This window comes from Trichinella spiralis (genome assembly GCF_000181795.1).
Source record: "Trichinella spiralis strain ISS 195 chromosome Unknown Scfld2, whole genome shotgun sequence".
Lineage (NCBI taxonomy): Eukaryota > Metazoa > Nematoda > Enoplea > Trichinellida > Trichinellidae > Trichinella > Trichinella spiralis.
The window spans coordinates 6,927,954-6,940,819 of record NW_003526941.1 but is presented as its reverse complement, the minus strand read 5'-3'; the positions used below and the strand labels follow the sequence as shown (position 1 = coordinate 6,940,819).

General features: G+C 33.0%; 2 protein-coding genes across 2 annotated transcripts; one reads left to right on the top strand and one right to left on the bottom strand.

The window, feature by feature from the left end:
* Nucleotides 1-394: 394 nt before the first annotated feature.
* On the bottom strand, nucleotides 395-3,534 carry Tsp_06125 (conserved hypothetical protein). Its single transcript, XM_003380375.1, has 5 exons — nucleotides 3,491-3,534; nucleotides 2,247-2,904; nucleotides 1,461-1,514; nucleotides 756-1,199; nucleotides 395-619 (listed from the first exon to the last, which is right to left on the bottom strand). The coding sequence occupies exons 1-5, from the start codon at nucleotides 3,532-3,534 to the stop codon at nucleotides 395-397; spliced, it is 1,425 nt and encodes a 474-aa protein (XP_003380423.1).
* Nucleotides 3,535-9,902: 6,368 nt separating this feature from the next.
* Tsp_06126 (superoxide dismutase) lies at nucleotides 9,903-12,341 on the top strand. The gene is made up of 3 exons (XM_003380374.1): nucleotides 9,903-10,977; nucleotides 11,564-11,803; nucleotides 11,905-12,341. Exons 1-3 carry the CDS (start codon nucleotides 9,903-9,905, stop codon nucleotides 12,339-12,341), a joined length of 1,752 nt encoding a protein of 583 aa, XP_003380422.1.
* The last annotated feature ends 525 nt before the right edge of the window (nucleotides 12,342-12,866 follow it).

Sequence of the window (12,866 nt, the reverse complement as noted above, 5' to 3'; positions counted from 1 at the left end):
AATTGTTTATCAAAATGTTTTCCCAATAAAAAAATTAACAAAAAAGCAGATTATTTCAGTGACTAAGTACAACTTAAATTTGAAAAGACTTGAAATTAAATAAAATATGAAAAGAATATTCATGTTTTGAATAAATACAAAATAAGCAACGTGAAATTAACGACTATTTCAATCCCAGATAAAAATAAAGAGATAATAATAATAATAATAATAAATGATTGCATTCAAAAAAAATTTCAAATTTTTACATATTCATAACTGGATCATTTGTAGATTAAATAGTAATTCAAAAAGAATAACAACTTTTAAGCAATCTGCAAATAACAATATCACAAATCCATATCAAATTAACCAAAATTATGTTTTTAATTTAAACAACTTCAATAGCTTTCTTTCAAAAGTTTTGAATAATCAGGTGACTTGCAAAACTTTCAACATAATGTTGAGAACGATACTTTTCAATTGCATCCATCATTCCATAAATTGCTGAAAAAATTGTAAACGGAGGAATATTCATATCTTTTTTAAAATTTTTAACCCAATCAAATACTCCATATTGGAAATACTTTCTACCAATCCTGCACAACAGTGGAAGACCTTCGAAAAGCACATTCTTTTTCTAAATGAATTTTCTGCAGATGAAAAAAACACTATCACCATTTTAGTTGCAGTTTGCCTTACATGTTTAGATGATTTAAGAAAAAGCGATTCAGCTTATTTTTCAACATTTTCACATGTTTCGTATAAATTCTTACCTGAATATCATCTCCTCTCGAACTAGAGCTAAATTTCAGATGCCCGCATATAAATTTGTAGGAGAAGAATTTCATATATCGCAAATGCATCCAACAATATGAACTGCTCAAAATTTCAATCTTTAACGGTGATCCGTAGCTGATGGATGCAGTATTTAACAACTTTGGAGCTAAGCAATGTACATGTGACGGAAGTCTGATTCTCATAGGAGGAAGGCAAACGGCAAAATGCTTATTTCCTAGTCGAATTGGAACGTGCAACTTCAGTAAAGCAAAATTCACTGGGATAAACGCGGAGCGATATGTTATCGATTCATTTCCCGTGAGAATTTGCCTGATTCTTATACCTCCATCTGGTAGAGCAGGATTGTATAATTTTGTAGGAATCACCAAAGTTTTTTCAATGTTTCTTAAAAGAAATTCATCATCAAAAAAGAAAGAATTCTGCATAAACAAATTTAATTTACTCTTTCTCCACACAAGTTTTGGATGTCAAAACCAAGTTGGTAAAATTGCAATTTAGACTTGTTTGAAGTAACGTTCCAATGCAGTCTTTGTACACCCTGCCTTCATTGAATCCAAAAATAATTACCGTATAACCAAGTATCCCCTCACGCTGCCATCCTATTCCGCAGTCTATTCCATGACTCTTCAAATTATAAATAAAAATTAAACTAAAAGTTGAACTGCAGACATGCTTCATACCTGCTTCAAGACCAAACTGATTATAGAATAAAGCCATAAAGCCCATAAAAGTTTCTGCATGTTACCGTAAATATCAGTAAATGAAAAATTTTACATTAATTGAATTGCCCATTTCGTTCTGCAGTTATAAGTTATAAATGGTATCTTAATTAATTGCATTTTCTATGCTAATGTGCAAATTAATAACGTAGCTTAATTGAGAAGAATTAACTGCTACGATGACATTATTTGACTTTCTCACATTAGCAAATCAGTTAGCAGAAGCTGCCTTCTTATCCATAATGTCATGTCAATATCAAATACAATAGAATCGGATGACAAAACTCATTTGCTCCCAGCTTAGAATGCTTCTTAGATAGAAATTATATTTGAAATACAAGCGACCGATTGTACAGCTGATGTTGAACTATCATTAATAGCATGCATGCATTAGATTAGATTATGTTTAATCAATGACTTTAAACTTTGGTTTCTTTTTATTTTAAGAATAGGCTCAGAATTGAATTTCTCCTTTGAATACCTCCACTGCTTAGAATTGATTGCACTGCTTCGTTCTGTATAATGTAGACCGACTGATGCATGCTTTGAAAACTTTTTCTCAAAATATACATGTAGATTTTCTTACTTTTTTTTATAGTAATCTGAATAAACAAATACACATTTGAGGTCAAAAGAAGCAAGATTCAAATTCAGACGACAAGAAAAACACTTCGCTTTATGAGTGTGTAGAAAGAATGTGATTTCCAGTAACAGTGATTGGAAAAAGGAAATTTTCAAAATTCACACCTGCTCAATCAATGAACAATCACTGACACAAGCAGGCCAACAACATGAGACGGAGCTTCTAGATTGTCGTCTAGAAGAGGATTTTCTTTCTGCAACACTTGGAATTCCATCTTGACGTCTACCAGTCAATGCCAAAAAACCAAGTACTGTAATAGCGAACGTAACGAAAGCAACAGCAACGAGAAGCACCGGTAAAACAATATGTGCAAAACTACTTGCAGATAATAATGAAAATGACGATCCAAAATTTTGCCCTGAAGAATTGTCATTAGCTATGACGGTTGCATTGCAAGACAGTTCAGCGTTGGAAATAAAAATCAACGTAGTGTTGAAACAACGACCATTCAGAACGGCACCTCTTCCTTCGCCTGGAGTCAAATTGGTGCTGGTATGTTCGACACTGTCACAGACTCTTTGAAAACCGTACACTGGATCAGTGCCAATAATCCGAACAGATACATTTGCTTCCAGTTCTTCAAAATTAGCCGGAAGTGGCAAATCTGTGTCCACCAAATTTGCCTCATTGTGATCAAGAGGCCAATTGACACTGCGTCGCACGTCGTTGGCCATTAATGAAATTTCAAACATCGCTTTATGACAAACTGGCAAATAGCAAGCTTCGTCTAAATCAAGCCAAACTGCACGAATTTTTAGCCAACTGAAAGTTGACACTAGTTGACTTGTAATATATATTAACCACAACAATATGCCGCCAGCTGACTTCATAATTTTATATTGCAACGCCAATATTCATTACATCCAGTTATAAGAACAATAAAACCTGTAAGGTAAAATATTTCTCCATTATTCTGTCAAAAACAAATTCGCATTCATCATGCTTTTTTTTAAAAATATTTTCTATATTCTTCTTCTTCTTCTTCTTCCGCTTCTTAATGATTAATACTTCTCAATAAATATTCGTTTTGAAGAGCAAGCAGTTTAGAATCCCTTTCTTTTTCTTTTTTAATTTAATAAGTATTTCATAAACAGGAAAAATAAGAAAAAAAATCAGAGACTAATAGATGCTATCCAATGCTCAGCTAATGATGGCTTTTGACGACTAATAAAATATGATGATACGTTTCCAGTGAAAAGTGGAATTCCCTTCTGTTATTGATCAATCTAGTCGGCTAATTAAATATCAAGAAAGCACGATTTTATCTACTGCATGCTTTTCAATATGGTTATCCATCTAGACAATGATGCTTTTAAATGTGAAATGTGAGACATTAAAGCAAATATACCAGCACGGAGACATCCATTTTTCTACTGAACAACTAGAAGGCATTTGAATTTCACTTCAATTAATAAAGTAAATAAAAATAATGCTTAACACAAAATGTTCACTCGACAAAATATTTCACCGACAGCCCTGAAAATTCATTCATTCTTCTGATATACTCTGTTAAAATATCTAAATTTTAAATCAAACTTACAATAATTACAAATGCATAAATATTGTTACTGTTTTGAAGTAAAGCTTACATGATCTATTGCATTATTGAGAGAAAAGAAATTATGACACTGAATAAAAACAAAAATCACTACAATCGGAACATTTGAATAAGTCGCCCAGCAAGTTCGAGGGAGTAAAATTTGATTCAATCTCAGGGTAATTTGTTCTACTGAATGCAGTTCGTTTATCAGAAAATCAAGTGAAAATCATTTCCATCATAAAATTGCAAATTCTCAGCTGAATGCAGCAAGGAAAAATTGAAGAACCAAACTTGTTGCCCTTCTTATCTTTAATGACAAGTTTGTTCTCAATTACCAGCAATAAAATTCAATTTTATGCACTGATATTTTTCAATATAGAAATCTCAAAATTGAACAGAGATATTTTCATTCTTCTTTCTTTATTCATTTTGCAATTCAAACTAGGGAGCGGTTCAAATTTTAAATTTTAATCTTTCTGAAATTAGTAAAATCTATTTCAACAAACCAAATGTGCTTCCATTTTGGCCCATTTTATAATGGAAATTATGAGCTATTCAAAAAATATTTGCATATTCAATGGAATAAAACTATTATTATAATGACATAGGTAAAATGATGCAAGAACATGCAAAGATTCTCAACAGGATAATCATTTTGTTAATTATTCAAATCGCATTTCTTTGAATTAACTTAATTTTCAAATGAATCGAATAATTTGCAGCAATTTGATAAATTTATTCTGTTCCTACAGGTGTGATTTTTAAGATTAAGAAATAATAATAATAATAATAATTCATAAATAAAGTATATAAAACAAATTTTTAAGCTTACATACATACATGGCTGCAGCGAACGAAATTTTCATCAGTAAATGAAAAAGAAAATTTTTTTAAAATTCTTACTAATGGAAATGGCATAAAAAGTTTACAAATAAAACGCAGGAGAACTAATATGACTGTGAACCTTGTAAAACTTTTCCCTTCTGAAATGAGAAAATGCCTTCAGCAAGAGAAAAGCAGCAATTTAGCTTTCATGTGTTTCAATGTTTTCTTTTATTCATATTGATCTGAATATTGAATCATTGAAAAGGATATAAAAGACGATGTTTGTGATCGACTGGCGCTTTATCACTGACATCCGGCCCATTGCTTGCTCAACAATATTCAATGATTAATGATAACCGCCAACGCGGTCCGGTCAAAGTGAAAAGCGTGCTTGCTGTTCCTCATTGCATTTTTCATCTCCTCACTTTTTCTCACCGCTCCACAGCTTTATTACAATGGATGCAATTTTTCTGCTCTGTTACCTTTTATTTATTTACATACTCTATATTCTCAATGATTTTTTTTAAAAATATACATAAATATTTATTTATTCAATCCACGTACGAACCAATTTTTCTATCGTTATTGCTTTCGTTTAAATTATCAATTATTTCTCTACATCTATTTGAGTAACAATATAATAATCGAATACAACAAACAAACAAACAAACAAACAAACAAAAAGAACGTTAGAAAATGCTCAATCATCGTTAACGTTCAATGAATTTGATAGGAACTGAAGCAAGAATATGCAAATGTTTTTCGCTCAACGAGAAGATAAAATTGTTTTTGGTTACTTGGCTAGTGTTAAAAAGCAATGGGCAAGTTTGGAAGGGCGTTGTTATCATAAAATTTTAAAATAAGATGAAAAATATTACAACTGGCCTTTCAATTTTTTTTCCGCACAAAGCAAATAAATTTATATGAGATCAATTTTGAATATTGTAAACAAAATGAAAAGGCAAATCATTTAGATGGTGTATTTTCGAATTTTCCACTGAACTGTTGAAAAAATTTTTTTCATAAATATTTAAGAAAGAACACATCTCCGGCACTGAACGGGAATTAATAACGCTGATTTGCGTAATTCTTTCCGTTATAAACAGACAAAAATAAACAATCAGATTGTTGGAATCGCTTTTTCGAAAGCAAAATGTATCAGATGAAATTATTGCTAACAATTATCTGTTAACATTTCACTGATTGAAATAATGATTATATTGAATGTATAATTTGATAAAAATCTGAAAAGGAAAAATCCATCTATATTTGATTGGAATGTGCGTTTGCAAGGACGTGGCCATTTCAAGAGAAGCATGTGAACGAACGCGTGCAAGCAGAAAAATGCCACTTTAAGAACGCGTCAAAGCAGAAAAACATACACACAAATTCAAGCTGTTTAAAATGTCAAGCTTTTCGAATAAACATCGAAGCATAAAAATCACGTTGACATTTCACAACGAGCAAAAAATTTAAAAAAAAAATCAATTTACAATCTGCTTTCTGATCAGTGATTCAGTGATGGAATTGCAATTTGTTAATTTTGACAGAATACAAATCTCTCAAATAATTGATCAGAATCAAAATCCGATCAAAACCACTTAAGAATTTGAAACAAAACCCAAAAGCATAGAAAAATGTTTGCATTACAATTGCAGTATTTTCTCTTTTTTGATTAAATAAATTTTTATATTAAAACTTAATTGAATTTGTTCACTCTGATAATAAATTACGAATGAAAAGTGAAGAAGAAGAAGAACCCGAAATAAATAAATAAATAAATAAAGAATTCACTTACATGTCAATTAGTAAGCGATCGTTGCATAGAAGGGAACTACTGTAATGGAAATTTGTCCGGTTCTCCACAGAAGCATTTGATTGCAAAGTGAAAAAAGCATCATTTCCACTCCATCAACGTTTAATGCGGAAGAATAAATTTGTTGTTGTTGTTGTTGTTGTTGTGATACAGCAATTGAACGATGGTAAAGCGAAGAAATCAACCACTTGAATAACGGTGTGATAAGCAAACGATGGACCGTCGTGATTGCGCTTCACCGGAGGGCGCAGCAGTCGACATTTGAGACTATTTTCATTTGCTCACTTCTGATGATCGATGTTCTTCAGCTTAACGTCGTTTATTTCTCGTTTCTATCATTCAAAATTCCGCTAAAAAAACAACTTTGACATTATAATGAAACATATTAATGGAAAAAAAACCAATTTTTCACTGCGTGAGATAATTTGAAACTAAATTTGCATACTATCACAGTATATTTGTAGATTTGATAAGAATTTCATTTCAATTGTAAACTGGATTTGGTTTTGTTTCTTTGCAAAGCGTGCTTTACATTGATCAACCGAAAACCAGTGTGAAATGCTTTCACGTATAAATTTAAAACATCATCAATGTATGGATGGATCATTTTTAAACAACATTTTCTCAAACTAACCTTATGCATGAAGAATAAATATTTCGAATTTTTTTTTAAATTTACAAATTGTGCTTAAAGTAAAATTGGATAAAAGAAAAAAGTCAATCATTTCAATATTGTTCTTGCTGTAAGTTTAATTATTTGCGCTTCAGAGTTTACAAGCTGCGTCAAATTTAACAATATTACTTTGAGTAAAAATTGCAGCAAATGCAATTGATCGAAAAATCGCCAACAGTAATTCATTTGTATTGGGAAATTTTCATTAAAAATTCTGCACTTGATTACTTTTCCAAATGTACATTGTTTCCACATCAAGTTGCCTTCTTTCCCTTTTTTCACATAATGTCGATCACATTTGAAAACCCATAACTTTATAATACAATTTTCCAGTTTCTGCTTCATTCAATTACATGCTCTACATGAATGAACAACACTATCACCAGCACTAACAAATGAATGTGTTCAATTAATGAAGCGGCAATTACCAATGAACACTTTCTCTTTTCTTTTTACAATGAAATAAAAAAAGCTTATACATGCTCCAGAAATTATAATATCATGATACAAAAAATTAACATTTAATTTCCACCCCACCCTCATCCTGCTCAAAAAAATGACAAAAAAAACCAATTTCTAATTATACCCGTGATGAGCAAGGACTTTGAACAATAAATTAAACATGACGTCAATTGAAAGTTCTACTTCAAAAAAATAATTCATCACCAAGAAGTTTCAACTTGATTAAACAAACTTTTTTGAACTAAAATAATCCAACGCACTCAATTGTGCATTGTAAATTACAGTAGCATTGAATTCCCTTCAATCTGACCTCATTTCTTGGCTTCACCTTTTTCCATTGATTAGCAATTTTATAAATTGACAACTTTTGGCATATTTTTACATAATATTGTATTCTTCTTGTTACTGTACAAATAAACAGCAAAAAATGTACATATACATATATATATATATATATATGTAAATGAAAACAAAATTTCAACTTTTTGCTTTTCTGACAAAAAATATGCATTTCAAATTTAATTTATAAGTAAAAGATGAAAAGCGTTCATTGTTCACATCCTATCTTATACATTCAAAGTACAGTTTTGCGGTTTTCACTCATTTCTTTAAACAGTTTAAAAGTTTATCTTTACACGAACAGTATTTTAAAATATTATTTCAAGCAATGGACAATTTCCATCAACGCTACACTTTGGTTCTAGTCTGTTTGTTTTCGTTCAAACTGCTTGCTCAGCCATTGTATGTAGAATGCATGCGTGTTTACAAGATGCCATGCAAAGAATACCTGGAAACTAGCAGAATCAAGACCATTATGTCTAATTAGCCATGATTGCTGCTGTCGGCAGCAAGGCCGCCAAATGAAAAGACTACAATGACAGGAAGGAGGTTAAAAACAGAGTAGGTCCATGGGGGCGACCTGAATCAATCATCGGCTGCAAATGTCTTTACCTGGTCTTGGGTGAGCAGAAGGTCCCAATTGTATATATATATGCATAAATATATATATTTTTTTCCGGGCCGCCTAGTTTAAGGTTTCAATCAGCTAGGGGGGGAAATTGTCAAACTTACTGCACTGCTTGCCAAAAGAAGTCAGTACAGCTTGCCCGGTGCCGTGGAAAATATCTACTTCGACCTATTCTATTCCGCAACTTAAACAAATGGTCATTCATAAAATTCCGCTTGCCTTTTTATTAACAACACTTTGGTTTACCTTGGGAAAAGGTCAGTCATATTTTCACACACACACACACACACACACACACACACACACACATATATATATATCATAAATTGTCCATCTATTATAATTATTTATATACACATGCATACACACACATTCATATAATAGAATTTGTAATAATATTATAATTGGTTTTGCGCATTTGCTTTAATTATTTGTAATTCAATGATTCAGCACTGATTCAATTAATTACATCTTCTTACAGGTGCCATATGCCCTGGCAAACGGATGTCTGTCGGTCGTTGTACCCTAACTCGAGCTTGTCCCAAAAATTTCAACTGCATCCACGGTTACTGCTGTCCAAGTAAATTCATTCTACTATCAGATTTTTTAATAATATTTTTTATGAAAAAGGGGAAAAAAACTTGAAATATTTGATAATCAACTTTTGACTGATTGAAAGCTTTAAATTTATTATAGTGATGAATTTTCGTGAACGTTGTTCCACTAGTACAGGCCAAATTTCTTTTTAGAAATATCAATTGTATTTGTAAATGGCCCAATTCTTCGCGCAGTCAAAATGACGCAACAAAGAGGGGAATTAATGAAAATAATTCATTATGTCATGCTTTCAATTTAAAAAAGCACTAAAACTGGATACAGAATTGAAATTCCATAAATTTCTCCTCAAAGAAAAAGCAAACTATAATAATAAGAAAAATAAGAATAATTTTATATTCGAAATGATACATTTGTAATTAATTCAAAGTCATGGAACTTCGATCATGGAAAAATTCACGCACATGCCATTCACATATTTCATGCCATTTTCAAGTTAACTAAAGCTAACTAGTTTTAAAATAAGATTCGCATTGATTATTCAAATAAGAATCACTTCAACAAAAGTTATATTATTGACAAATACTTCAAAATAACAAACTAGCCACTTCTAGAAGAGAATTCAACTAGATTAGCTGAGCAGGTAATTCATATAATATCTTTCCTATTAATAATAGCTCAAAATTTGTCATGCAATCAAAGCGATGATAATTCTTTAAAAATTTAACAGTGATTTGTCATTTTACTTTCAAAATTGTTCCTTGACTCATTTGTCCAGTTCTGCTTTATTTCTTGTACTCTCCTTGTTTTATTATTTCAAAATACGTGACTGCCATTATTTTCTGAAGTTGCACTACAATTTAAAAAATGCTGAATATATTGTTTAAAGTTAAAGATTTCGTAAATTTGATCGATATTGTTGATGAAGGAGAAAACGCTTTCAGAATGTGCTCAAGTAGCGTTACGACCCGGTCCAGATGGATTTCGACCATCATGCACGCCAGATGGTAATTATGAACCAGTGCAGTGTGATGCAAGAAGTGGAGAATGTTGGTGCGTTACGGAAAAAGGACAAGAAATTGAAGGTTCACGCAAGACTGCTCCGTCAACAAAAATGACTCAGATGATGAATCCCAGTCGAGCAGGCTTGCTTCCTTGTGATATGCTTCGCGAACAACATCGTCAAGTAAAGCCGCCTATGCTTGGCGGTGCTGAAATGTATAATTCGGCCAAAGCTGGTCGAATCAGGCCAGCAAAAGTATGCAGACCACAACTGGCAATGAACATGTGCTCAGATAGATGCCAGGCTGACACTGACTGTGCTCAGTTGGAACAGTGCTGCTATAATGGTTGTGGGCGTCAGTGTCAAATACCGCCATCAGAACAATTGAAACTGCAACCTAATTTACAAGTGCAAGTGCAACCACAACCTTACACTATTTCAGGAGAGTTTCCATCACAGTCGTTGATGAAAGGAGGTGAACCATCGTCGCCGATGACTTTCGGTCAACCGTATCCAGACACCAGCGCAATGCAGAGACCAGCTCAAATTGTTCCAGTAGTAACAGAAAAACCTGGTTACTGTCCTACACAGCGTGCTGGCCCACCTCCTCTTAGAGTCATGGCCTTGGGCAGTCCCCACTGTCAAATGGATGTCCACTGCCCCGATACGAAAAAGTGCTGTGAAACTCCTGTAGGACGACGTTGTCTGGCAGTTCAGGAATCCGTCACCTCAATCGACCCGTACAACATCAAACCTGGCTTCGCAACGGAAACAATATCACAAAGTGGACCGTGTCCACCATCCGGTGGAGCTGGATTTCAATTACAACCCAGCGGTCAAGCGACCCCATTTCGTCAGTTGGATAAATGCCAAGGAGATTTTGAATGCCCAGCAGGAATGCGTTGCTGCAGAATCAGTGCAATGTGTGTTCCAGAAACGGCCTTGGATACGATGAGCGCAAGCGGTACTTCTTTTGAAAAACATCCAAGCAAAGGTACTTATTGGACTTGAATAATGTGATCGGGTCTGATGTATTTTTTCTCGTTTTTGTAAACTTACAAATTTACAAAAATTCAAATTGATTTGTTCCTGTTGAACTTTACTATTTTTTCATAGATAAAAAAGTATTCAGCTTTGTAAAGAAAAAAGCTATTTAAACTGTACAGCATGAACAGAAACTATTAAAGTGTTCAGTCACTAAACTTCATGTTTATGAAGTACTGATCAAACAGAACAGCTCTTTTTGTGATGTATTCCATGCCAGAGCTAATAGAATTTTGATGCACGAAATTAAAGTTACACAAAGTGAAAATTTTAAATTTATCCACATACATCTTATAACTGCTGCACTTCATCAACTCTCAATATAAGAAAATGTAAAGTTTTTTTAAAGAAGAACCAATACTTTTGTTAACAGATAACTATACCTGTGTCAAGCATTGTTCTCATCATCTATGAAAACGAAAATAAACATCAGCGTGTCAGTAAACTTGCTATTTTTTGGGACATTCCCTCTGAGAATAAATAAAATAATGATAAAAGCTTGATGATTGCTTCTAGTAAGTTTTTTGTTTTTTCAGGTCAACAGTTTATCACCTGTGATCGTCAAGATGAAGAATATTCCAACTGCGTGCCAACGTGCCAAATTGGATGTGATAACTTACATACAGCTGCCTACTGTACACAAACTGAGTGCAAACCGGGATGTGTTTGTCGTATTGGTTATGTTCGTTTGCATTCTAAAGATCCTACATCAGCTTGTGTTCCAAAAGCACAGTGTCAAGAAAGTCATGAACCACAGTCCCCTCCGACCACACAAGGTGAATGTTGATTTAGTCGATACTTTTTATGTTTCAAAAACATTCAAAATGAAAATGCGAAGCATACATTAATGCTGTCGATTATAACATAAACATTACAGTAGGTGTTGCTTCTGATAAAGCAGTGATCAGTTTAACAAGCAAAGATGGTCAAGTCAGTGGCGTGTTATCTATGGAAGAGTTCCAAGGTCGAACCGAAGTTACCGGTACCGTGAATGGTTTGCCTGAAGGCCGTTATGAATTACATGTTCATGAAAATGGCGATATTAGTGAACCGTGCACTTCAGCCGGGCCATTTTTTGGACAACAGGCCAGTGGAAGTTTTAACAGCTTTCAGCAAGCCAGTCTAATTGGCATGGCTGAAGCGGATTCAGCTGGACATGCCAATGTTAGCATTGAAACAAAACAGTTCACACTTAGTGGTCCTACATCTGTAGTTGGGCGAACATTAGTCTTTCACCGCAAAGGTGCGCCTGGATTTGGCACTCCAGTGCTTGAAAGTAATGGTATTGCGTGTGGAGTCATTGGATTAGCTTGATTTGAGATAGAGTACTATTCTCATTTATGCGTTTACAAATGAATCAACGAGTCGCACCTTCAATTATATCCCTTTTTCTGCATTTATATCTTTTATCTGCCTCTTTTCTCACACTGCCTTACTTTTAAAGGAATATAAAATTAAATTGCTGTTTTATGCAACATGCAGTGGTCATCAGCTTTAAGAAATACTATTCTAAATTCTAAATTACAAATTCATCTGCATCACAGACTTTGGTTTTGGATGAGATCCATTTTAAAAGTTGTTTGTCAATTCAACAGTTTAAAATTATAATTTAATAAAGCATACTTTAAAATTGTTATTCACATAATTAGCAAGTTCATTTTTATCTAGTTCATTCCCTTAATTAGTAATTATTTTGAATCTATACACTTAATTTCATAATTCAGTAATACTGCCTAATAATATTGTCAAGAAATAAGCAGAGAAGCAGAAGAGGGTAAAATAACTCAGACTATCCTGATGAAAAATATTTACTGGAGAGAGAACACTGTTAAACTATAA

What these genes read in the sequence shown, in the direction of transcription:
- Tsp_06126 (XM_003380374.1), top strand. Translation starts at nt 9,903, where the DNA reads ATGAAGGAGAAAACGCTTTCAGAATGTGCTCAAGTAGCGTTACGACCC. An exon ending in TGAAAAACATCCAAGCAAAG is followed by an intron (nt 10,978 to 11,563) that starts GTACTTATTGGA and finishes TTGTTTTTTCAG; the next exon opens with GTCAACAGTTTATCACCTGT. An exon ending in GTCCCCTCCGACCACACAAG is followed by an intron (nt 11,804 to 11,904) that starts GTGAATGTTGAT and finishes TAAACATTACAG; the next exon opens with TAGGTGTTGCTTCTGATAAA.
- Tsp_06125 (XM_003380375.1), bottom strand. Translation starts at nt 3,534, where the DNA reads ATGCCTTCTAGTTGTTCAGTAGAAAAATGGATGTCTCCGTGCTG. An exon ending in AAATGGATGTCTCCGTGCTG is followed by an intron (nt 2,905 to 3,490) that starts GTATATTTGCTT and finishes GTCAACTTTCAG; the next exon opens with TTGGCTAAAAATTCGTGCAG. An exon ending in CGAGAGGAGATGATATTCAG is followed by an intron (nt 620 to 755) that starts GTAAGAATTTAT and finishes AAATTCATTTAG; the next exon opens with AAAAAGAATGTGCTTTTCGA.